Below are 25,252 nucleotides of genomic sequence, written 5' to 3'. Positions count from 1 at the left end.
AGAATTTGATTTATCTATGTATGTGACTTTTTACTATTTTCTATTTTGATAATTGATATTGGAATAATATTCTTTATTTATATCTGACTTCTGTTATCCTTGACATATTCTTGATTTGAATTTTTATTCGGTAAAACTATTTATTTGGTTTAAAAGATGTGTGCATACTGGATGTAATAATTACTATATATATATGCAAATATTTGAGCAAAACTATTGTATAAAATCTGTACAATAACAGCATTATTATTTTATGTATGTATATATTAATACTAATACTTTTTATAAAATTTGATGTGTACAATAAATTGTTAAATACACAGAAATATTTTAAAATTATATTTTATTAACACATTGGTCACTACAATATTCCCTAAAATGATTCAATTTTATTACATACATTAATAATGAGAAGAATATTTATTAGGTCTTTTAAATTGTATCGCTATTGGAAAATACAGAGATTATCGATATTGTACTATATAAGAAAACGAAAGATTTTTCTATAAGAAAAATAAAAGTATCAAAGATAAAAATATCCTGAAAATAGCATATTAGTAATTCTCACTCTGGTCTAGTGTAACAAATAAATGCTATATTATTAAAAAATAACTTTTGCCTTTATATATAGAAGGAATTTGGCCACTATCTTTGATCTCAAAATTTCAAGGTATAATATTTCCTACGCACTAAATATCATTTAGATCAAAAAGAGAGATTTTTATCATGCAGTTTTGAACATTCTTTGTTCCTTAAAAATATATATGGAAATATATAAACATGTGTCAGTTTATGGAATAGGAAGATCTGTAAATCACATTCAGCTTGACTAGTAAATAATGTACATTGAGAAATTTAATTTGTTTTAAGTCGTTCTTGACGCTCTTTTACATCAATGATGCTAAGATTGATGCACGAAACATATCCATGTAGTATAGAAATAGCAGCTTTGACAAGTGCTATCGGAGTACTCAGATATACAATTAATCTGTATAGACCAATACCAGCCACTAAAAAATAAAATGTTGCGCAATATTTCTTCATGTTTTTAAAATAAAGTAATAAAATTTTTTGATACTCACAGATAGGACCCTCGGTAAAGTGTAAAAGATATAAACCGGCATAAAATGCCTCATTACCAGCACACATGAAGAATAATACCGTGCGATTTGTGTAATAGAGTCTCATGATTGGATTTTCAGACATGTCGATAAATTTGTGACTGGTCTTTCCTTGTAAAAGAGTCCTATTGTATTTTGACAAGACGGTAACATGTAATGATCACATTTCCTTTAGTCTCCTTTGCACGTGTTATAAATTGTGTTACATATTATTTCTTACGTGTGTAAATATATCCAGTGACAGGTTATATCGATACACATGCTCAATTGAAACCAAAAAGTATAGGTAGGATAGAACAAGCATAACGTGACCATAAGACACATTGTGCCGACTCTATCCGTCAGCTGATCCAAGATTGCGCCAAACTTTGTGCTTTGGTTGTAATACCTTGCCGCATGGCCATCTATCGCATCCAGTAACGCGCTGACAATATAACACCATGATGCAATAATATAATTGGTAGGCATAAAGTAAAAGGAAATTAGCGCCAAAATTACTCTGCCGAAACCTGTTGAATATGTACATAAAATTTTAGTATTTCCTAATTATATTTGCTCTACTTCTCATAGAAATAATCGTCAAATGTAAAATAATCATCTAGAAATCTTAAAGTTTAAAACACACTATGGCTTCAAAAGGATTACAGCGAGAAATTTCATTATTGCTGGCTGACGATACAAATGTTACATGGAGCAGTAGCCAATCGATACAGGCAACCCTAAAAGCGTCATACATTCGCACCACTTGTACTTTCATCTGACTAATCAATCACGTTACGGGGGATGACTTGGCAAGAGAAAAAATCCAATATTTGCGAAAGTCCGCGTCTCGTTGAATCGAATCTTGGCGGGCATCGACGTATCATACGCGAACGAATAAATTAGCGATTCGTAACACACGTTTTTGCTCAAGGAGTAGAAACGTAGTTAGATAAGATCACAAGTATTTACCAATGATATTGGGCACGAACAAGAAAATATTCTCCGACTCCGTCATTTTGGCGAATTCCGCGTAGCTTTTTTCACCGACAAGTATAAGTATCTATCTACGAGATAACGCAAGTGTCAAGGATTATCTAGAGATACGCTTCGCGATTTATTCCGTCTTTACGAATCGAGAACGAACGAGCACGGCTCTCCCCTCCGTCGATCCGGCTGTCAACGACGTTGTGAGAAGTCGGCGTCGAACGACGAATATCGCGCAACTTCGAGATATATCGATTTCAAGTCCAGGGCCGTAACTCGTGTCGTTCGCACCCCGTGCATTTCCTTACGTTTCCTTCAACCACGCGCTTTTTTTTTTTATTATTATTCCTTCGTTCGCCACGTGACTGTAATGACAGGAAACTGACAGTTCGATGAATCTGACAGGTGGATATCGGGACCTCGTTTGAGAGGGGAAACGCGTCGGACCGGGTGGTCGGCGGGACGGATACGCGCCTGCACGTCAGACGACATTTTCGGAGGCCGAGCGGCTGGTCCGAGAGCGAGAGGCAGTCGCCGCCAGTTCCTCTGCGCAAAAGCGAGGATTCCGCTTCTTATCGCGACGGGAAAGTGTCCGCGCGAAGCGGCTTTTCCCGGAGATATTCGGTCGTGCGCGCCTGAAACGCGTCGCTCGGTGAGGATCCGCGTAGCCTCGGGGACGGACCTACGCAGTCCCTGGACCGGACTCGTCGCCTCCGCGCCGCGTACATGTACGTACGTACGTACACCTTGTCGTTTACGGAGTCGTAGTTTCGGACGGGTGTTTGGTTGTGACAACCGCGTCGCGAACGCTCGACCCTCTCTCTTTTTTTTTTTTCGTCGACCGCCCCGTTTCCCTCGCGCGAGGGAATCTCTGATCCCGTCGTCGTCGCCGTAAAAAAGAGCCCCTAATCGTCCCAGGTGATGTTACGCGATCGATAATCCGGCGCCCGATCTCGGAACGACGGCCAATCGAGCGCACGCGGCGCCTCGTGTCAAGTTGACAGTCGGGCATCGATGCCTCGCGAGACATCGCCGTCCTGTCGCGTCGCGCTCGCGACGCATCCGTCCGTCAGGCTCTTCCCCGAGGTGAAGGAAATGGACCACCGAGGGAAATAGGCCGACGCGCGTATCCTGTGCGCGAACTCGCGCACGCGCGCCCGTGCATGTGTGTAGTGCGTGTCGATCGTGTAGCGGTGCATCCACGAGATCTCGCGGACGGGCTTATTCGCGACGACTAGGAATGAAAGTGAATGAAACTTTAAAGAGATACTCGCGCTGTAACTTATCCCTAGTACACTCGACTGCGTAATATCTCGACTGGTGAGACAGTATGGATAGTAATAACTGTAAAAAAAGTAATACCGATGAAACTGATAGAGAAAAGGTGCCAAGGGGGGGATCAGCACTAGAGGGACATAAAAGGGGACCGTGTCACGAGTCCAGTGGCGGTAACCCGGAAATTTACAGGCCCCACAGGCGCGCCAGGAAGACGCAGGTCGTTAACGCTAGACGCAACCAGAGCGGGCGAAGAGACCCGGAGCCGAACCCGAGGGAAGAGGGGGGCGACGACGGGCAGCGCGGCCGCTTAATAGGGGGAGTTATGTGTCACGGACGCGTGCATTCGGTTGCGCAGCGGCGGCAGTGGCGGCGGCGGCCATTTTGAATCGATTGCGAGTGCTCGCCACGGCATTGGCAGCGCGGCGGCGATTATCAACATCGTCGCGTTGTAACGCCAAAAACGGACGGTTTTTCGTGTCGTCGTGTCCCGTGACCCCCGCGACCCCCGCGACCCCCGCGACTCCCGCTGCGAGCGAGGCTTCCGTTCGCGACGCGAACATCTCGCCCGCGCTCGCCGCGCGTCCCATGCACTTGGAGATGGTCGGAGGGCCGCTCGGCCGGGCTTTCCATCTTCGAGAGGAAACGCCGACGAGGGCGACGAGCGCGACGCTCGATCGGGAGCCGCGACCACCGATCGCGGAAGATCCGCGCCTCTTTTAAGAGCCGGACTTTTAAGATCGTCGACGACGTTCGCGCGAGAGGAGAGGAAGGAAAGAGGAGGGAGAGGAGGAAAAAACGCACCGTTCCGGTCGATCGTTCGAATTTGACATGTGACCGCCAGCAGTCGCGTTTACGTAAGTTGCCTCCCGACAGACGCTCACGCGGTCGCATTCGCATATTCACGAAGGGACATTAATTTCCAGCGCTCGTAAAGCGTCCACGACATTCTCGTCGGTGACGAGACGAGGATACCGAGCGTTGCGCCCGACTCTGGCGAACGCGACTCTCGTCGCGATCGATGACTGGGTGACAGACAGCTGTGTGCAGCCGAGCGGTTGACAGCCCAGTCGAGGCTAACCTCAAAACTGCGCGATCGAATCGCGCCGAAAAGACGTTATCCGCCGACAGGATATAAATCCAGTCTCGGAGACGGCAGCTGGGTAAGCGGAAACATTTGTGTGAATAACATTTGTGACTCTACGAGAGACTTCACGGCTGATCGTCGATGGTGAACGGGATCATTTTCCTGACTTGAAATCGAGAATCTTAAAAATTCCGTGTCGAGTTGCACCGAAGTACGCGTTCAATCTTGGAATATCGTCTGAAATTAACGATCTTTTCTAAATTAATATCTCCTTCTAAATTAAATCTCTTCATTTCTCTTTAGATTAATTAAAATTAAAATAAACTAAATTAGCTATTCCCGGTCCTTTTCTATATTTATATATCTCAAATTGATAATTCGTGCGCCGTTTTACTCTGCTTTCCTAAATCGTAATTAAATCTGTAACAGAAAAAAGAATAACATCCTGCATGAACTGTCGGTGCAACCGACTTGGATTCTTCGTCTAACCAGTATATCGTCGCGCTCGACTGAAAGTGATCAGTGCAACGTCTTCGATGCGGCACGGGACGTCGACAATCTCGATCCTTTCGAGGCTGGATAGCCCTTGAGAGATAGAGAGAAAGAAGGGACGAGAAAGAGAGAAGGAAAAAGAGAGATGACGAGGAAGGAGCCATGAGCACGGCGGATACCGCGCTGTCAATTTCGATCAACATGGCCCCAGGGCCGGAACATCGCCAGGAACCGGTAGCTCCTGACAAAATAGTCGAGGGCGATCGTGCCGCAGCCGCTGCCGCCGATGTCGACGCGGAGAACGTCGATACGACAACCGGTAGCAGCAATAACAGCAACAGCAACGACTCCGTCGTCGTCGTCGCCGAGCAAAGTTCGAACATCGAGATCGCTCCAACTACTAATTTTGCCGCTGGCGCCGATTCGGCCAACCAAAGCTCACCGTCGAATAGCGGCGTCGACAGCAAACAGGTGAGCATCGCGACGATCGTTGGTCGAGGAGTCGAGATCACGCACGCAAGGATATCATTTTCGAAACAAGGATTTTCCCCCTCTTTCCACGAGAATCTTCTCCGCGCCCACAGAATGCCACGAAAGTCTTTAAATTAATTAATTATGACGAAGGATCTAAAACGCTTCAATATATATGTCATTTATATATATAATTTTTGCCTCGCGTCTGATTTTTTATATGTTACAACATTTAATGCAATCACGAGCGATGAGTTTTTTGATTAAACCAGCTAGATATCTGATCGATTCGTTTAATCCCGACAATAATATTGGGTTATTTTCTCTCGAAAGCAATTAATCTTTTTGCGTCATTTATATAACTGAATGTATCTAGTAAATTGAATTGTTTTTGCGATATTTGCATTTTTCTAATTCTTTTAAAATTGAATATATATCAGAAGATTAATAATTATGATATAATTCAATTAAAAATAAGAATTTTTATACTTGTATTTTTTATTTTATTTTAAAACATATGATATAAAAAAATAGTATATTTCTCTCTTATCACGAGCTTCAACTTTGCGAAATGTATCAAAAAGACACAGTCGTCTTTCTTGCCAGCGAGACGCATGAATCTTGATAAGGGCACGCTCGGCTACGCTCCTGAAATGGCCGTGCTGGCCCTCGATAGAGCGAGGACGCATCGCACAAATACGTTCTCGATGTCCCCTTTCGTTCGCTTGATTAGTCCGTGCGATTTCTTTCGAGTAATTAAGCAACTCGCGATTGCGAACAAATAGGTCGTCGAACAGTTTGATTCTTCGATTTAACAAATATTGCGTAACAAGAATAAGGATCTCGCGCAAACCTCTCGGAGGGCTATTGTGTCGAATTTATGCGAAATCAATAAAGTGGTCAAACGGTAAATTAAAAGGTCGTATTACAATGAGACACGAGGAACGAATACGTGGATTCGATTCTCGCAGCACGAGATATGCACGAATCTCGTATCAGAAATAGATATTTGTCGTTGTCAAATATTTATTCGTCAGACGTATATTTTATTTTTAACCGACAATGAGAGAGCAACAAAGTTAAAAACGCATGTCATATTTCTCTAAGGAATTACTCATCTCCTTTGCTCGTTAGTCATCGTTTCATTGTGCACGCTTTATGTATTTCTAATGTCCTATATTTCATTTTCCTATTGCATTATTTGTCGCTAGCCTTTCTTCTCTTTCGCGTATCGTTAATTTTTGTCGCGAGAGATAAGCGCTAAACAGCTGCTTAATTATCGCACAGTGCATAAAGTAATTCGAGTCCGCCCATTACCTTGAATCGAAAAATGTAATTACTCGCCTCTCCTTATTACAGCCTTCGTGCAAGTATCCTCAACGTTTTCAATTCTTATTATCGTTATTCAACGATGCCGTTATCGCGTTGCTCGTAAATTTTTATACCGGAGTAGGTGAGCGAGCGAGCGAGCGAGCAATTTTTATTGACTCGCATCTCTTGACCGGCCTCGTGTAAACGCGGTTGTTAGGTGGGATTCAGGGACACGTTCGAGAAGAATGCGCGATTGACGGACGTACATGGCCTAATATATGGCAACACACGTTCTCGAGGGACGTATGTGTGACGATTAGAACTGGAGTAACAGTGCAACACTGATGACGTTTCTGCGCGAAAAATTCTACATCGAAGCGATCCTTGGTAAGGATCGGAATTCTTATAATTTTTGCAGGATTTACAGGATATACAGGGTGTCCCGAAACTAACGCTTGATATTTTAAAGGCAGATTCTCTGGCCAATTTAAAAACAATTTTTCCTCAGCGAAAATGTCGCGGCACTAACAGTTTTCGAGTTATAAACGATTGAAAATAAAGGGTTTTTCGCAAACTAAGGCTTATGGGAATAAAATATTAATAAAGTCACATTCTTTAGTTAATTTTAGGTAGAGTTTACTTTAATAGAATTTTAATTTAAGGCGTAGTTAGAAAGATACATGATGACAAAAATTGGGAATGTGCAAAAAATAATGATCTCCCTCGACATTTTTGCTGAGGAAAAATCGTTTTTAAATTGGCCAGAGAATCTGCCTTTAAAATATCAAGCGTTAGTTTCGGGACACCCTGTATACGGGATATGCATGTTTCTAATAAAATTTCAATCCATCGAAATTCTATCGATTCCTTGAATTCCTAATCTTTGCGCGAAGGGAAATATTTTGAAGTTACATTAATGGAAAAACAAATATGCGAGGAATTTGATTTTTTGATTGTTTTCCGGGTTCGATATTTTCAACGATATCAGCGATATATCGCCAAATACATTAGCTTGTTATCTTTATAAAATTAACATACGAATATTTTAAATTAACATATCTGAGAATCGTGTAAAATAACGGCTGTGCATTTCTCTAACGTCGATGACGTGGTGTTTATCGAGTCGCCCCGTGTATCCTGCGAGTATCCAGGCGGAAAAAAAAACAAGTGAGCGTTGAACCGCGGTTCGCATTACGAATGTGACAATACGTCGTTAAACAATTAGAAACCGCCGGAAGAAACGCATATTTCAGTGCGTCTGTCGCATTGTCACCGAGCTCGATGCACAAAGACACGAGGCTTCTCGCGCATCCTGCATCTCGCATAGACATTTAAGACTATTTAAGACCGAACGCGGCCCTCGGATTCTCAATTTCAGATAACATCGCGCATCATACGATACGCCAAACGCAGAAGCCACGAACACGCACGCGTAAATCATCGCAAACAAGAACGTTCCATTCCATCCGTGACAAATCAGATTTCGTTGCTTCGCGCAAACCGACATATGCGAGGATGATTCTCGCGTTCGCACGCGACAAAAACAACGCGAGATGAGACGCGGCGTTTATTTTCGCGCATCTACGACATCGAGGGAGAATCGATCTCGCCGAAAATCAATAATATTGTATAGCAAAATTTGACGTATCTATCAATTTCTTCATCTCTCGCGGTCTTCCTCGCGACAGTCGCGTGTCCACGGAAAAAGGAAGGAAGAAGGGAACGAGCGAAACGAGCTATTTTGGGGGAAGACCTCGCGCCCCTGGGACCCCCGGGCTCCTCCCCCCCGATCGTACGCTCCTGGGCTGACAGTGCTTTCAGTGTAATGGCGGCGGCCATGCTGGGAAGAGCGCGCCGCGCCCGCTCGTCGCAGTAGCTTTCAAAAAAACCGGGGCACGTTCTCGCCAACGTTTTTCCGCCGATTTGCGCGCCGACGACGAGGACTTCGACACGGCGCGTCGCGCTCCCCGGGCTCCGGCAACGCGTGTCCCGGGATGGACGACGTTCCTCGTCGCGTGTCGAAGAGCAACATCGCGTAGCGGCAGCGGAGAGTTTCGATTACGTTGCGGGTCTCTCGGTGATTCGGCACCGTGTGCGGTGCGTGTATGCGTGTGTGGTGCGTGCGTGCGTGCGTGTGCCCTCTAAAAATATAGCGATTCCGTTCCGACATTGCCCGGCAGATTTTTTTTCTCCGCCGTTTCTCGTAAGTCATTCCGATATCTTTCTTTGTATCTCCCTCTCCTTCCCTCCCTTTCTCCCCGCGTTTTCCGTCTCGTTCGCTCGTTACGTCTTAATTGAGCTAATCGCTAGAGCGCTATCAATCTCGAGGACGGCTCTTTGCAATTTTTTGCAACGTTCTCTCGCGGACGACGTTCGTCGAATTTACGCAGCGAATTGTTCGGCGGTTCTCTCGCTCTCCCTTTGTCCGTCTCTTTGTTCTCTTTGGTCTTTTTCGCGCATGACACCCTGTAAGAAATTCGGACTCTGACGTGACGATTCTCGATTCTCGTGTCGTGTGCGCGAGCTCGGCGCAAATCCTCGTTATCTCGAGACAGCTCTTCCCTGCCTTTCTACACTTTTCTTTCCCTTTCGCCTTTTCAATAGTGTTTTCAATCGATATATTTATCCATCTCTTTTTTTAGACACGAATTTCTCACGCGTACGAATGTATTTACGTTTCAAGGCAGCCTTTTGCATATGTTAATTCATTTTATTTTTAATAGGTTATTATATACGTATGTTGTATATATATGTTCCATGTGTGTGAAAAATTTAGTTTATTTATTACCTATTTATAACAGATTAATTGATTTTGTTATGTTTAACATGCATGTATGTGTTGACAAAAACAGAACTTTGTAAAGAATTATAAAATGGATCGATTTACTTTATTACATTATATTGAGTATTTATCCAAAATATTTAGATAAATATGAATGGCGATAGAGTATGTGCATCATGTACATTTTTTTTATTTCTACATTGTACATTTAACGTGTGCACATTGTAAGCCTTAAACAGATCCAATAAGAGAAACCTTAAATTTACTCTGAAAATCTGTCAATATTTCTCTCCATCTATTCAACTTGTGAACTAGTTTCTATTGTAATATAAAACTATTTTAATATATTACATGTATTTCTCATAATGTTTTCTGAATAATGATTTAGATAACAGATATCAATATATGCATTGTAACTTAAAAAAAAAAAGATAAAACAACATTTAGAGAAATGATTCATTCTTAATTGTTTTTTAAAATATGTATATTTTTTGATAAATTGAAATAAAATTCTATACAAACATAAAAGTCTAATTTTTATAGTGCATAGTGCGTAAAGATGCAATTTAATTTTTTCAATTGTTCTTATTTTTAGGAAGAACCAGCAACTCTATCTGAATTAAACGATAGCGAATTACGTGCTTTGCTAGATGAAGCTATAACGTACAAGTGCCCAAAAGATCGAGAAGGAAAATCTCATCTTTTTAAGGTATATATGGGATAAGAGATATATATTTGATAAGGTATATATTTTATATTGATAAGATATATACTTTTGAAATTATACATATCAAATATAAAATGATTCATTAATGTGTTAGTAACTAAATATATATATATGGAAAATCACATTCTTTACAGGAGCTTTTACAAGAAGCAGAAGCGGATGAAACTGAAGAAGGGCATAGAGTGATATGTAATTCGCGTTGTCTTCCCGGTTCAAATCGAAGAAGACATAAACGGGATTCTGTATCCGAGCGCTTGACGCATGGCGGATCATTGCAAAATTTAGCACATCCCATTGCTTCGGAATTCGATAGTAGTTTTGCTTATCCAACATCCAGTTCGTGTCATACTTATGGAAGCAATAGGAAAAAAAACAAAAAATATATAGGACCTAGCGTCTCTGCTAGACAAAGAGAAGGTGGATCATTACCATCAAATGTAGATGCATCACATAGCCTTGCTTCTTTGGCTAATCTAGATTTATCATTTGATAAAAAGGTATTTTTTGTATAATTAAAATTAATATTCATTTTTTTAAATTCTCATAAACATAAACAGTTTTATTAATAATATATGTATTTTTTTTTTAACATGATAAAATTGTGTAACATTGATATGAAACTTTAATATATCAATCATTTTCTTATCCATTTATGAAGAAGAATTTCTGTGTGGAACGGTCAGCATATGACTGGACCAATAAGGAAAAATCCAAGTCTCTAGACAAACCGTCGTATACCAGTACAAAGAAGGAAGAAAAAGAAAAAGAAAAGAAGGAATCGAAAAGAGAAACTGCTAATTCAGGCGAAGTAGAACTTGAGACACGAGAGAAAAGAGTTAGTAAAGGAAAATACGGAACAAATGAAATGCTGGAATCAGATAATCCACCTCCAGAATATAAGTCGGATTATATGGTGATCGATTTAGGCGATGTTGAGGTAAAGTGTTATTTGTATTATTCAGTATTTATACATTGCACAATTATTATAATATATATATATATATATATATATATATATATATATATATATAAGTCTCTTTTTAATGTTTTTCAATGGTTTCAATGGTTTAATCACTGAAAATTTACGTCATTTTATAGTATATGTATATATAGAAAAGATATTTTAGCATGGAAGAGAAACTGTATGTAATTATTTACTTTTCATCGTTGCAGGTAGGCGCTATCAGCGAGAGAAATGTGGGATCTATGGCAAGCGGAATTCAAAGACCTCGTTCATTAGATACCGAAAATGACGAAGGAACTGAGATGAGAATCATTGAACCGCGCAAACCTATCCATTATGTCACACGAGCAACTTTGGATGTGGATAGTCCTATAGAATTCCCTATTCGCGATCATAAACAGGAGAAATCAAAAATGTCTGTTAATGGTACAGAAGTAACAGGAACATTATTTCAACCACACAACAGTGTAAAATGTGGTATAGGTGGAGCTTCAAACAGTTCTAGTACTAGCCAGAGCAAGATCGTGCCAAGTTTGTGCTCTGTAATGCCATCTTGGCCAACACAGAATTTAACGATGGGTAAGACTAACATATATGTATTATATACAATACTTGATTTAAGAGTAGAAATATTGTAGAAATATATTGAAATGCACATTTTCTATTCTAATTCTCAAATTTAATAACAGTTATTTATTGTAAATATTAGCACTTGATGTTTGTACAATACAATATAAGATTACTAATCACTGAAATAATATTAAATATTCTATAAAAGAAATTTTATTCAAAATATCTCTCTCTCTCTCTCTCTCTCTCTCTCTCTCTCTCTCTCTCTCTCTTTCTGCAATTGAATATTGAAATTAATTTTAGTACTGAAAAATTTTTTAAATTATTAATAATATAAACTTTCAATTATTAATAATATAATAAAAGTTTAGGCAGTCTGTATCCCATAAACACCAAGTGTTTGATAGTTGCTGTTGATTTGATGGACATGATTATTTAGATTCCAAGAAAATGCGTTTTAATTTTTTTATTTTTTTATTTTTTTATTTATCTTATATTATAAACTGAAACAAGTGAATTGTGCATAAAAGGCTCCAGGTATACAACACAACACATTACAATGAAAGATCCTTCTGTATCAGGAGAAAAGAAATCGTTGGATGAAAACGGAAATGCTGTACAATCCTATAATGATCGTTTTGCAAAGAAACTCAGAAGAAAACATACTCAGGAACACAATGTCAAGGTTTACAATGCTGAAAATGTCGAAGGTCATCGTAATGAGGATATCGATAGTTTAATTAACTTTATTGAGAATAAAGAATCCAAAAGCAAAAAGGGGAAAACTAGTAATCCTGTTAGAGTAAAGACCAGTTCTGGTACAAAACCGAGAACTAGAGAAAAGGATACAAAGAGAGAACAGTTATCGTCAAAATTACAAAAGTCCAATTCCTTGGAAGAAATTTCAAAAACGAAATTAGAGGATCTCACAACAGAGAAAAGCGTCAGTTCCAGTGGAGCCAGTAGCGTATCTAGCCAACATGGTATGATTATTGTATGAACGTAAATGTATGTATATATATTTTATAAATTTTATGTTTATTTATGTATTTATTTATGTTATTATGTATGTATTTTGTAAATTTTATATTTATGTTTTATATTTATGTTGTATATTTTATATTTATGTATTTATATTTATATAATTCGAGAATGTTTAGTAAATTTATACATTTCATACGATTTATTACACAACTAATATCGTATTGTGTTTATTTATAATGTAATAGGCGAAAACGTAGCATTGCGACGTCCAAAGCAAAGGAGCACCGGAGATACGACAGTTGATAGTCGAGGCGATAGGCGATCCTGGGGGACAGAGGAGGGTCAATCGATATATTGTAACGACACGGGAGAAGATTACACTAGTCGCCGTAACTCGAATAAGAAGATCAATCCGGAACCAGAACATGAGACGGAATTTCTAGTAGTTACGAAAAAGAAGAAGAGCAAGAAACAGAGGAGAAGCTCCAGTGGTAGCAGGGCGCAAAATCTGACGACGTCAGGATCGTATCTGCAAGGTTCCAGAGGATTCCCCAATGAGTATAGGACACCGCTCTCTCCCGAACTGCGAAGAAAATCGGCGAGTAGTATGCCTCCTAGGTAATTTGACAAATAATTATAAATATGTAATAAATAAATATGTATATACATGCACGTGATTTTTGACATTCACAATTTAAAGAGATCAATACTAATTAATATAAAAATAATAAAATATGTGTGTATAATTGTTGCAGTGACAAGTCAGATAGCAGCGATTTAGATTCGGTCCACTCGTTGCCTGTTACGTCAAATAGCTCGAAGCATAATTTGACTAAAGTCGCGACTTCATCGGGCGGTACTCCACAAGCGAGTTACGCGGACATTGCGCGCATGGCCACTATATCGCACAATCTGAACATGTCCACGATTGTTCCGGGCATGTTGAATACAGCATCGTGGCCCAGTGTACCCCCCAAGACTCCGTCAGAGCCGGATAAAGTACCGCAAGATTATTATCCAAGCTTGGATGAGATACAGCATTCGGAAAGAAAAGTGAGGCAACAACAAAACTTTGCTCAATCAAATCATGCAGCAGCAAGTTTGAGTCTCGCTTTTGAAAAGTCACTTTCGCCGACTCTAACAAAAGTGAAAAATTCATCGGATAGAAAGAAAGCTGAAGCTCAGGAAGAAGCAATTAATAAGAATATTCAAGTATTTAAATATGTGCAAGACATCGAAAAAATGCAGGAGAGTCTAACGCAACAGGAACAAAAGCATCACGCGGCTTCCAACAATTACAGCACGAATAGCGAGACTATCGCAACAAACACTGTAACGCCAAGATTGAATAATAATAGTACAACGATAAATTATAATCCACTCGATGCCGATAATAATCCCAATTGCACTGTTAATAATAAAGATTCTGTTGCACATTCAAGAACTAATAATCCTCGTTCTCGCAGGAATTATGTACATAATAATCAAAATGTACAAATTCAGGGGTCATATGAAGAACAATACGTTAAAAAGATTGCACCTTCGTATCATGATGAACCGATTAAAAAGATACATAGTACCGATACTTCGCAATCCGAAAACAGGACTAATTCGACTATCGCATCCCATAGTGACAATACGGATGCACAGAAGCTAAAAACTGTGAAACCTACTCAAGAATCACAAGACGTCGAGTCCGAGTCAAGCAACAACAAAAATAAGATGACCAGTAGCGATCCGAGGACAGCAAGAATTGTGAAAGAATATTCAAACAATAATATTACGATGAAGCACGATGTAACAAAAGTAGGGATTTGTCAAACGCAAAATTTGAAGCAGGATACTCAACAGCGCGAGGATATGGAGAATAAAAAGAGCAAATCGCAGTCTGATAAAGACCAATCGCAAAGATCATCCACGGTGGAGATGCAGCAGACGAAAAATTCAACTCCTAGACCGGCGGTGATCTTGTTGGATGAAACCACATCGGATATCGCCAAGAACAATAATCTACCGACGGAACTCACGTTCGGTTTCGAGATAAACGAACAATTGTTGCTCTCGGAGGACAACGGCAACGAGGAGACTCAGGCAACTACGACGAGCAATTCCGCTTTCTCTCCAACCGTACCGCCGCTCGTTAATAAACCTTCGCTCAACGCTTTTGAGAGGAATCCATCGTTGTTTGCCGAGAAACCCGCGAGGTACGACAAGTTTTCGTCGAATTATCATATGCAATCGCCAAACACTCATGTGACACCAACAAATGCTCATCCTGTGCATCCCGTGCATCCGGTCATGGTGCAACCGCTACCATATATGAGCTATCCCAACACGAGATTTCCACCGCCCACGTATTTGCCACCACCGCCTCCACCGCCGCCCGGGATCATGGAGAAGTTTCATCCACCGAAGGAAGACTTTGCTATGCTTTATGTAGCACCTGAGGAAGAGGTGAATGTACAGACATACAACCACGATAAGATCGTATCATTCGTTGGCTTAGGTAAGATGTACTGTAGCATAGTTTAATCAAATTATTCGATTATATTATTCTTGTCATTTCGCGCTTTCTACTAATTTTCTCTCTTTTTTTTTCCATTTTCATGAATAGCATGGGACGCGGTCATGAGAGAAAATGTGACTGCAACCGGTCGTATACAGTTTTATAGTGGACAATGAAGTGAAAGTTGCCGAATCGAAGGAAACGGGCAATAACACAGCAACTTTTGTAAAACTACTTCCATTACAAATTACATTTAGTTAGTTTGATCTTGGGTCTTTCATTAATAATATGAGACCAAGCACTTGCATGTGCCGTGTGTGCAGTTGCATGTCCCTCGAGCATGGACAAAATTTGCTCGGAGAATCGCCTGTCTTGTTGCTCGAGTCAAACGCTGAATCGGTAGAGCGAGATTAATGGAACCAAGCGATACGAAGTGTGCCTCAAGAGATAATAATAACAGTGTACATACATCAATCTCCAAAAATGGAGAGGATAAGGAAACGGATAAGAGATAAGAGATAAAAGAGATGTATATTCCAGCAATGTATTGTTGCATTTGTGTGAATTTCAAACAATGATGGCAGTGTCGTGAAACTTCAGTATTGACAATAGGAACGTTTGATCGGGAAATGTGAGGGCTATCTCTCTCGAGAATTATACATACATATATATTGATTCTTTGATTAAAGGGAACTTCCAGTGTATGAATCGTGTGTAAATACATTACAGGCATGCCTGTAAATTTTCAAAGATTATCTTTAGACTTGGTTTATGAGAGTGTTTTTAAAAAGTGCTTAAGGGAAACGCTACAAAAAAACTACAAGCTTGTAATAACCAGGTCTACCATGAAGCGGATCCTGTATCGAAGAGGAAAACTTCGCGCATCAACAATGATTCCTGGTGCCTTTGGACTTGTGAATTTTTAGGCAACGGAGGGAAAAAATTGACGACGCCAAGTACGCTAATCACATGTTAAATCAAGAAATTTGCCAAGAGTACTGCAAAACATCTATAGTAAGATTTTGAACTCTTGAGCTGAATCTTTATTGACATTGTGGAAGATTATGAACCAGTTGGTGAGTCGAAATATTACAAAGGTCAAAATATAAAGAGATATCGGGTATTTTACTTGATAATATAAATTAAGACATACAGACTATATCAGAGAAATGTAAATGTGTGGTTATGTAATATATTGAGATGATAGTGTGATTGAGTTAAAATTCAGAGTGGCTACTTCTTCCAGCTGTGGAGCACTCGATAGTATAAAATAAAAAAAAAAGTCACTAACTGGATTTTGAAAATGTCAAAGTGCGCTCAAAATCTGGTCAAATGTCTGTGAAGATAGAATGCTGAATGTGTCGCAAAATAAATTTTTACACAGACTTGCTTATTTAATAAATAACTGATAACTATATTCATAATGATAATATAAGAAGATACGTGCTTGTGATCAGTAAAAATACGATGGTGTGAATGAATTTGTATGCGTGTGTATAATTCATGTAGATTTCGTATAGATTTTATCGGGTAATCATAGAAATGAGATTGCTGTTCGATCATATAATCATTATATACACGTTGAAATATCTCTGAACTTTTTCAGAGATTCTAAACAAAAGTTATTCCAAATTAATTGCATTTCATGTGAATATGCTATAATATTCTTATACTATATTATTTGTTCAATAGACTATATTACATTTACGAATCACTGACAATATCTACTGCCTCGCTTACGTGTCTATCGTCTACAATATTATATAATCCTTTATTATTCCAGATTTTGTAGAAAAATGAACAATTTATTGATATAATTTTTTATGCGCAAAAGCCCATATATAAACGGATGTATGTCGTAGCTGCCAGATGTTAGGGGACAGAAAGTTGAATTTTATTCAACCGATTCTGCTATCTAATGTGTGATCTATGACTAGATTGCAGAACAGACATTGCTCCGGAAGTGCACAGAGATAATTTATGTGTACATATATTATTTGCTCACTAAGTATAACTCGAGTTTTATAAATTCTATACGCGAGGTACGTTCCTAGTTCCTAAGTTTTAGTTTTTTCTTATTGGATATCTTATAAATGACGATGTTCTATCAATGTTTCAAAACATGGATTTTTGCATTTCTTTTTTTTCCTTTTTTCTTCTTTTTTTTCGAGGCGTTATTTACAGGCGTAAAAAGAAAAATGATTGTTATCATTTCGATAAAGCGTAAGTAGAAATATATACGCTGACATATAGTATGGTGTATAGTATATATATAACGGTAAGGGGAATCTCATCTCTCAAATTAACTACAGAGAGAAAGAGAGCGGAAAAGATATATAAGCCATACTTTTTAAATTTCTGTATGCCTGTAAATGCCTAAAAAATTGAGCCTAAGAGAAATATGAAGTATATTGTATTATAACGCTCTGCTTTTAACTACTGTAATACAAATGTAAGTCTATGAATTCTGTAACCTCAGGATATTATGATCCGCGCGCGTATTATGTCCCAAGTACTAAACGGGTTAAATATTAGTGTTAATCCCTCTTTATGTTTATAAACTAACTTTAATTATATTTCTAAACTCGTTTCATACTGCTTCTGCATCGCCGAAGCAGGAAAGTGTGAGAACGTATACATTTTACATCGAGAGAAATAAAAACTGTTCTCGCGTTATTACGAAACGTGTTATTCTATATGAGAATAATAATGTTCGTACAGCAATCTCATACATGAAGGAACGAATGAATGAAATGTCACGGAAACTTATCACCTTTATATAGGTAATGATAAAATAAATTATCATAGATAAGTTTCATATATATATATATATATATGAAAGGGCATGAAAGTGTAATGTATGTAGTATTATATAATGCGAGTTAATTATTATTAATGAATTAGAATTGGGGTAAAAAGTTTGTTATATATCGTTTTTTCTTTGTGAAGATATCAAAATTGTGTAAAAATGGAAAAAAAAAAGATATCGTGCTCTGTTGATAATTTTCATTTTTGTCCAGTATATAAGAAATAGTTCAGCTGGAAGTACAGTTTTCTCGAGATAAGCGAGAAATTGAGAAAATCTAATTGTATGACATAAGCATTATGGAATGCATATCGGAATGGTAACTCGAAAAAAGTATAATCATATAACTGCAGCTAAAATATCTGAACAAAACAAAATATCTTGCATCTTTCTTTTTTTCCTTTATTTTTTTAAAGCGTAATTTCTTGCTTTGCAAATCTCTGAATGTTATTGATTATATTTTATACACCCTCTCAATTTTAGTTTTCTTCCCCGCTTTCATCCTCCTTCCCCCCCCCCCCCCCCTAAAAAAAGATTCACCCTTTAGCCCTATTATCGATATCAAAGTTAACATTCCAAAAAAGTCGCAACTATTTCTTCGATGAATCCTCTTAATCTCTCTATACGCTCTTCTATACTCTCCTCATGTGTGATGTTTCAACAGATGAATATATCGATTGTATTTCTTTCGACTCTATTTCTTTTCTTCTTTTTATTTTTTATATAAGACTCGACGATACGCTATGACAATTATATTTCGCGATTTTGATTCGCGATATTTCTTACTTTGACAGAATCATCGAAGAATTTGCGTTGCTTCTGAGAACAGATGATACTTTTTTTTGAGCTATTTTAATCCGATGTGCGAAAAACTACATTCAAAAAGTTAGGTGCTCCACTCCGCCTTAAAGTAACAGGATGCAGTCTCAGCCTGTGCCATTGACCGGTTCAAATGGCTAAGTGATAAGAGTTCGCAAAGACTAGTGCAAATGTACTTGTGGAGAAAAATTAAACAAAAAAAGGGGAAAAAAGAAAAAAGATAGGACCATTTAACAGTGTATGTACATAACGAGTATGAGGAGGCAGCTACACGCAAACCTGTGTCGCACACATGTAGAGTATATAATTACTTCACATTTTTTTCATTCGATGGACATACAAGAAGCACATGTGAACATCGTTGCGGACCGACTTTTGTTTCTTTAAACGACATGTAAATCAGAATCGCGGTAAAGAACGAGAGTAACACAACTTGAAATAGATGACAAGAAGGAAACGAGAGAGAGAAATTACATTATACATATATATAAAATTTATGTGTCCTCTTCCCCTCTACTGTTTTTCGTTTATAAACGTTTATGAGAAGAGAAATAAATATATGTTTATTTTCTTTCATCTCGATCTGCATATATTTATTTACAATTGCGCTCTATTTAGGAATGCTATAATAGAGAAATTTGTTCATAAGCATTCTATGACGCCCGAATTATGAGTGTTTTAGTATTGCATACCATATCTCCTCCTGCCTTTGGATGTTCCAGCAATGGTTTTTATTTTCTTTATGTTATTGCATTTCTGATTGTCGGCATTGAGCATTGATTGTCAACTGTTCACGTAAATGTGTATAAAAATTAATATTTCTGCGATATTTGTTGCCTCAGCTATTGATACCGATTATCTCAACTATCTGGAAGATGTGAAACACAGAACGAGGAAAAAATAAACCGAAGAGGATAATTCGACGACGACGACCTCAATGTTATCTCGTACCGCTGTAAATTTTGTTATTAAATACGAAACAATTCTCTTACATTGTACATACGGTATTGTATGATATATACATATATATATAATATTGTATTATTATTACATCAACGTTATGAAAAAATTATTCAATTAAAATTATTATTAATGTGTGCCGCTATTATATTAATGAGAGACAGTAAACGAAAGAGAGAGAGAGAGACAAACAGCCATTATGTATATTGAAGCTATAATTTGTGTGTGCGTGAAAAAGGCTGTACTGTCCAGCTACTTTATGCGAGTATGTTTGTTGCCAAAGTTCCCTCTTGCGAATGTAAAATACGATAAGCAGTGATATCCGATATCTGCTTAATCGTATCCTTGACGCGGCGAGATTTGTCGAGATGGTAAATCAAAACCGTGTGGTAGCGTTCGTTGTCTTTGGGAAAGACAAAAAGAAAAAAAAAATTTTAGATATTTTTCTCTCCTTTTTTTGAGATAATTAAGTCTTTAATTATTTCTAAAAAAAATTCTTATTTATCTTATTTTTATTATCTTTATTTTTATTCTATTGATTTTGCATAAGAATGATCGTATTTATTTTTTTTTCTACTGAATTTTTCAGAATTAAAAATATTCGAAAGAAAAGCTTTAAGTATAAATTGTTCATCTTAATCAATCATCAATGAATTGAGAAATAAATTTTTCTGTATGCGTTTATAGAACTATTCGGAGAAATTCAATCTCTCCTTTTGAAGAGTGTGTAAAAACGTTAATGTTTTGTTAAAAAAAAAAAATAACATTAGGTCGTCGAGAGGCCGAGATCATCCAGCCTGTGTCAATTCAAGAATAAGACAGCGAACTCGTCGAATATTGAACATTGCTTGCGCGTACTGTATTTTTTTTTAATAGTATCCGTAACGATAATAGATTGTTAAAACACACTCCGTCATATGAGAAGAGGAAAGTTATACAAGTTATCAAAAGGAAGAGTGAAAAAAACCCAGAAAACGTTACGAAGGAAGCGAAAATATATCACGATTCATTCTCAGGTGATATATTCACACTCACACACATATGGCTTAGTATTTTGTTACTAACGATATTGTCAGATATATGTCAAAGTTATCATGGATCATGGATGTAACAAATCATTCGGAATCCTTGGAATGTAAAAAGACTATGTCGAATTGTATAATTGAGAATGTGTGTGAGAGAGAGAGAGAGAGAGAGCGAAAGAGAGAGAAGAGAGGAAGGACGAGGGAATAGAACATTTCGTTACTTTTACGAAAAAAAAATTCTAATCTCCCCGGGTGTATTCTGAGAGAAAAGCGTGTAGTGTCGCCATTTGGCCTTTATGCTAACTTACTTGCGATTTCGTACATGCTTTGCGTGCAATACTGTGATAAATGAGTCGTTCTATTTCGTCATCCGTTTTCCTTAATAAGCACATGCATATGTACATGTATGTGTACGTGCATGTGCATACATGCGAGCACACATGAATCGCCTGTTTTTGATCGATATCTTCAAATGAATTGCAAAATTTTTTGGTTTGGCACAATCTTGCGAAATATAAACTCAACGATTTATCGTGGCCTATCCATTTTTTTTTCGCAATATACAATTGAGATCATTTACACGATTTTGTTCTATGTGGATATTATCATAATAATATTGTTATGCAAGATTTAAATTGTGTAATCAGGTAGATGAAATACTTATAATTTTTTAAAAATATATCGATATTATATTTAATTACAGTTTGTATCTTGTAATTATCAGAGTCCGGATCTTGGTGCTGTTTTTCCCACTCAAAGTGCATGCTAGCAGCCAAGCGCCACGAAAAGCAGTATCCTCTATGCTGGTCTAGTGAGGGTAGCAAAGAGGGCACCGTCGCATAAAAAAAAAATATATATATATATTAACATAGAATATTATTTAATATTACACATAATATATAAAATAATATATATATATATTATATATAAAATAATATAATAAATTATTGTATTTTCTTTTTCTACGCGACTGCCCTCTTTGCTACCATTACTAGACCGGCATAGACGGTACTGCTTTTCGCAGTGCTCGGCCGCTAGCATGCACTTGGAGTGAGGAAAACGGCACCAAGATCCGGACTCTGATAATTACTTAATTCAGTACAAATATGAAATGTATTTACTTCATGTACTGCCATTGCATTTGACACGATTGTTCCTATTTTTTGCAGATATATATATCATAAATAATCGTAATATTTAAATAGTATATGTCCCAAAATTGTGTGTATAATCTCAATTCTTCAATAGATAAAAGAATGATAATCCTTTACTATTGTTCCTTAAACATTTTACGTAAACTTTCAACAATTGTTTCTACGCGATTAAATTAATCTTAATAATAAAATGTATTGTCAAAATGACAAAATATTTCGATAAATATTGCATCATTAGTTGTGTTTAAGAAAGCGATTCGAAACAGGCGAATTCTCCTGAAAGGATCAATGTCCATTTTATGCGCTTTGCGCGATTATTTTCCGAAGCTAAGTGATAGATCGCTAGTTTGGCGTGTTATTTTGCATCCGCAGAGGCTACGACTTGTGAATAAATGGTTTTTGTTGAAACGATTAATTGTCGGCGTGTGTGAAAAGAAAGATCCTAACGTCTACGTCTCTCGATATACCATATAATGTAAATAATAACAATATTACCAAAAAGAACTTCTCCATCTATTACAGACCACCATTCGGAGGAAAAAAATTTTAAGTTTTATATATGTATGAATCAAGAGACATTTCTTTCGACATGTGAACCTTTTTTTTGGCATAAACACGCATATTAAAATATATAGATAATTATTACAAGTTTCTAAAATTCTAAAAACCAATAGACATGAGATTTAAATGTATAATATTGATACAATTATCTTAATATTATTGCTAACAGGCACACATATATTACATATATATTACATTACAATACAACGCTTACACTAGTTATAATTTTTCAATTTCTTTCAGTGTCCATTGTTTCATCCGCGATTTTATTTATTGAAAATTGTTAAGTATGTGTATATATATGTATATATATATAAAAGAAAACGATCATGGAGGGTATGCATATATAAAATTAGTTCAAAACAAATGATATTACGGTCGAATAATGAATATGAAGTAGAGAGAGGCTATCACTGCTTCATTACTCCTTTTCATGTAAACCATATCTTCTTTGTAATTCCTCTTCCATCGCCTGTAATTGTTCTCTGCTCTGTTCCTGTGTCATCTGTTCCATTAGCTCATGATTGTAAGTAGAGTGCAACATGAGAGCTAATACACCAGCTCGCGTCGCCATATTCGATCGTATCTGCCTTTCCTGTTCTACAAGTTCGTCGATCTTCAGCCACTGCCTCACTCTCTCCATATCAATCTCTGCACGTCGCAGTTTTTCCCACATGTAGTGTTTTACGCAGCTCTTTTTAGGCGCGCGACAAAACTCGCCTGTAACGTTGAACACATTCGTAACTAATGGACAACCGCACACTTCACTGTCGCCAATCTTGGGATCTTTACAATGCTCCGGACAGAGAACACGCAATCTTTTACAATAGGTTCTATTCACAGGATTGTAAAAATCGCAGAACATCACTTGGCCCTCGATGCGCGTCTTGAAAATTGAGCCAAAAGACGCTTGCGATTCGTACTGCAAAATGATACAAGCAAAGTAGTATTAATTTTTACTTCGAAGTTAAAAAATATTTCATGAAATAAATTACATGTGACTTGTCAAAGTAGATTAGATGTTTATATGTTTAATCTATAAGATATTTTCTATGTATAATATGCGTATTACTTTATATAATACCTTATTGAAACATTTCTCCATATGTTTAACAGCGGTTCTCGAATGGACTTCGTGACCACACGTGATACAGTACATGCTACTTTCTGTATCGTCATTGTCGTCTACCTCGGCTTGCGGATCGATGGTCGCATGCTTTGCACGTTCGACGATACGATCTAATTCGACGTGTCTTTTTTCCAGCTCTTGAAGTATTCTACGAACATCGTGTTGCTGCTTCCTCACGGATTCTAGAGCGCGTCTATTGTTTTGCTCCGCAATGCACGCAGTCAGCGACCACTCCTGTATCCGCTGTGGTAACACCTGATAAATTCTGCTCGTTGCTAATTTCAAGCCACAATCGTCGGAGCAGTATTTGCTACCGGGTCGCGATTGCTTCGTACACGCAGGTCCATAGCAATGACGCGGCGGTTCCAGATATTCATTTCTTTCATTACTCGAATCTCTCTTTCGCTTCTTGATCAATTTCGTTCCCTTGTTAAAACTTTTAGAAGGTTTTAATGGATCTCCCAGTATACGGCAGGTTCGCTGGATACATCTGAGCTTTAGTCGTACCGAAGGCCCATGTTTCTTCAAATGTCTATACATAAATCAACAAGATATTCCACAATTAAAATTGCATCGCATAAATAATATTTGATAATTATTTCTTCATGTTAGTTCACCTGCAGGCGTCACATTTTCCACAATTTTCCGAACGTAGACATCCAGTGCATTCTCCGCAACGCTTGGAGGATTTTTTTTCTACTCTAGGATGCTCCCAAGGTGCATCGTACTCGTATCGATGTCCTCCTTCTTTCTCCTTATACTTTCTATGCTTTCTGTCATCTTGGTCAGTTCTACGTGGTTTGTATCGTGTTATCAAAGTTGAGTCTTCTTCTCTACAGCGCTATATAAAAAAAAATGATAATTAATTATATTTACTCATTATTTTTATATTATTTTGATGAAAAATGTCAAAAAACTTACAACACAGAAAAATTGCTTAATATGTTTTGCATCTTTTTCAGTTATATTTATGCAATCACCATGGTACCACTCCTCGCATGCGTCGCATCCTCTGAAATAATTTAAAATGGAAATAAGAATCATATTTTCTATTTTCATAAAGATGTGTAAAAAGATTCTAAATGACAATAATTTTATACATCACCACGTTTCAGAGAATTTACTTACATCATAAAACGAGAACTATCCGAGCTTCTACAAATACAATACGCTTGACCGTCTTGTTTTAACAATGTTGCGATTTTGCTCTTTCTTTCTGGCAGCATAAACTGCTTCGCTATTTCTTCTTTCTGTACGTAACATTAAAGTTCTAATTTAGCACATATATATATACACATAATATTTGTTTACAATAAAGAGGTTAGTTTATATTTTTAAATCAATTCACATAAAATTTGTATAAAATAAATGAGACACTTGCTATTTTTATAAACCATATTTTCATGGTGCAGTCTACAAATTGACAAAAATTATATTTAATTTACAGGCATGTATATTTTAATACTCACTGATAAATTATTCTGTCTTTTATCAGCCATAATGGAGCATATGAAGTGAAACTGCAAACAATTCGCCATATTG

General features: G+C 37.5%; 3 protein-coding genes across 8 annotated transcripts; 1 reads left to right on the top strand and 2 right to left on the bottom strand.

The window, feature by feature from the left end:
- Positions 1 to 837: 837 nt before the first annotated feature.
- Positions 838 to 3,412, bottom strand: Pis (phosphatidylinositol synthase). Of its 3 annotated transcripts, XM_083078603.1 has the most exons (5): positions 2,073 to 3,412; positions 1,767 to 1,964; positions 1,342 to 1,630; positions 1,083 to 1,246; positions 838 to 1,010 (listed from the first exon to the last, which is right to left on the bottom strand). In XM_083078603.1, exons 2-5 carry the CDS (start codon positions 1,876 to 1,878, stop codon positions 856 to 858), a joined length of 720 nt encoding a protein of 239 aa, XP_082934729.1. In that variant the 5' UTR covers positions 1,879 to 1,964; positions 2,073 to 3,412; the 3' UTR covers positions 838 to 855. The 3 variants fall into 3 exon arrangements, with proteins under 3 accessions (XP_082934729.1, XP_082934730.1, XP_082934731.1); XM_083078604.1 differs by lacking the exon at positions 1,767 to 1,964 and having other exon boundaries at positions 2,073 to 3,380; XM_083078605.1 differs by lacking the exon at positions 2,073 to 3,412 and having other exon boundaries at positions 1,747 to 1,861.
- Positions 2,579 to 22,435, top strand: Tyf (twenty-four). 4 transcript variants are annotated; one of them, XM_083078598.1, is made up of 11 exons: positions 2,579 to 4,219; positions 4,289 to 4,525; positions 4,879 to 5,412; positions 10,101 to 10,214; positions 10,367 to 10,729; positions 10,894 to 11,169; positions 11,406 to 11,775; positions 12,297 to 12,749; positions 12,996 to 13,368; positions 13,506 to 15,256; positions 15,365 to 22,435. In XM_083078598.1, the coding sequence occupies exons 3-11, from the start codon at positions 5,104 to 5,106 to the stop codon at positions 15,430 to 15,432; spliced, it is 4,077 nt and encodes a 1,358-aa protein (XP_082934724.1). In that variant the 5' UTR covers positions 2,579 to 4,219; positions 4,289 to 4,525; positions 4,879 to 5,103; the 3' UTR covers positions 15,433 to 22,435. The 4 variants fall into 4 exon arrangements, with proteins under 4 accessions (XP_082934724.1, XP_082934722.1, XP_082934725.1 ...); XM_083078596.1 differs by having other exon boundaries at positions 2,581 to 4,219; positions 10,891 to 11,169; XM_083078599.1 differs by having other exon boundaries at positions 2,583 to 4,219; positions 10,891 to 11,169; positions 12,348 to 12,749.
- Positions 18,451 to 25,252, bottom strand: LOC145959602 (CXXC-type zinc finger protein 1). The gene is made up of 6 exons (XM_083078602.1): positions 25,180 to 25,252; positions 24,839 to 24,960; positions 24,632 to 24,722; positions 24,328 to 24,551; positions 23,666 to 24,242; positions 18,451 to 23,503 (listed from the first exon to the last, which is right to left on the bottom strand). The coding sequence occupies exons 1-6, from the start codon at positions 25,246 to 25,248 to the stop codon at positions 23,003 to 23,005; spliced, it is 1,584 nt and encodes a 527-aa protein (XP_082934728.1). The 5' UTR covers positions 25,249 to 25,252; the 3' UTR covers positions 18,451 to 23,002.

The sequence above is a fragment of the Camponotus vicinus genome, unplaced genomic scaffold (assembly GCF_025532165.1).
Source record: "Camponotus vicinus isolate PSW18456_S1 unplaced genomic scaffold, iyCamVici1.0 SCAF_1, whole genome shotgun sequence".
Taxonomy (NCBI): Eukaryota; Metazoa; Arthropoda; class Insecta; order Hymenoptera; family Formicidae; genus Camponotus; species Camponotus vicinus.
Note: the sequence above shows the minus strand (reverse complement) of the source record. Positions and strands in the feature narration are given on the sequence as shown.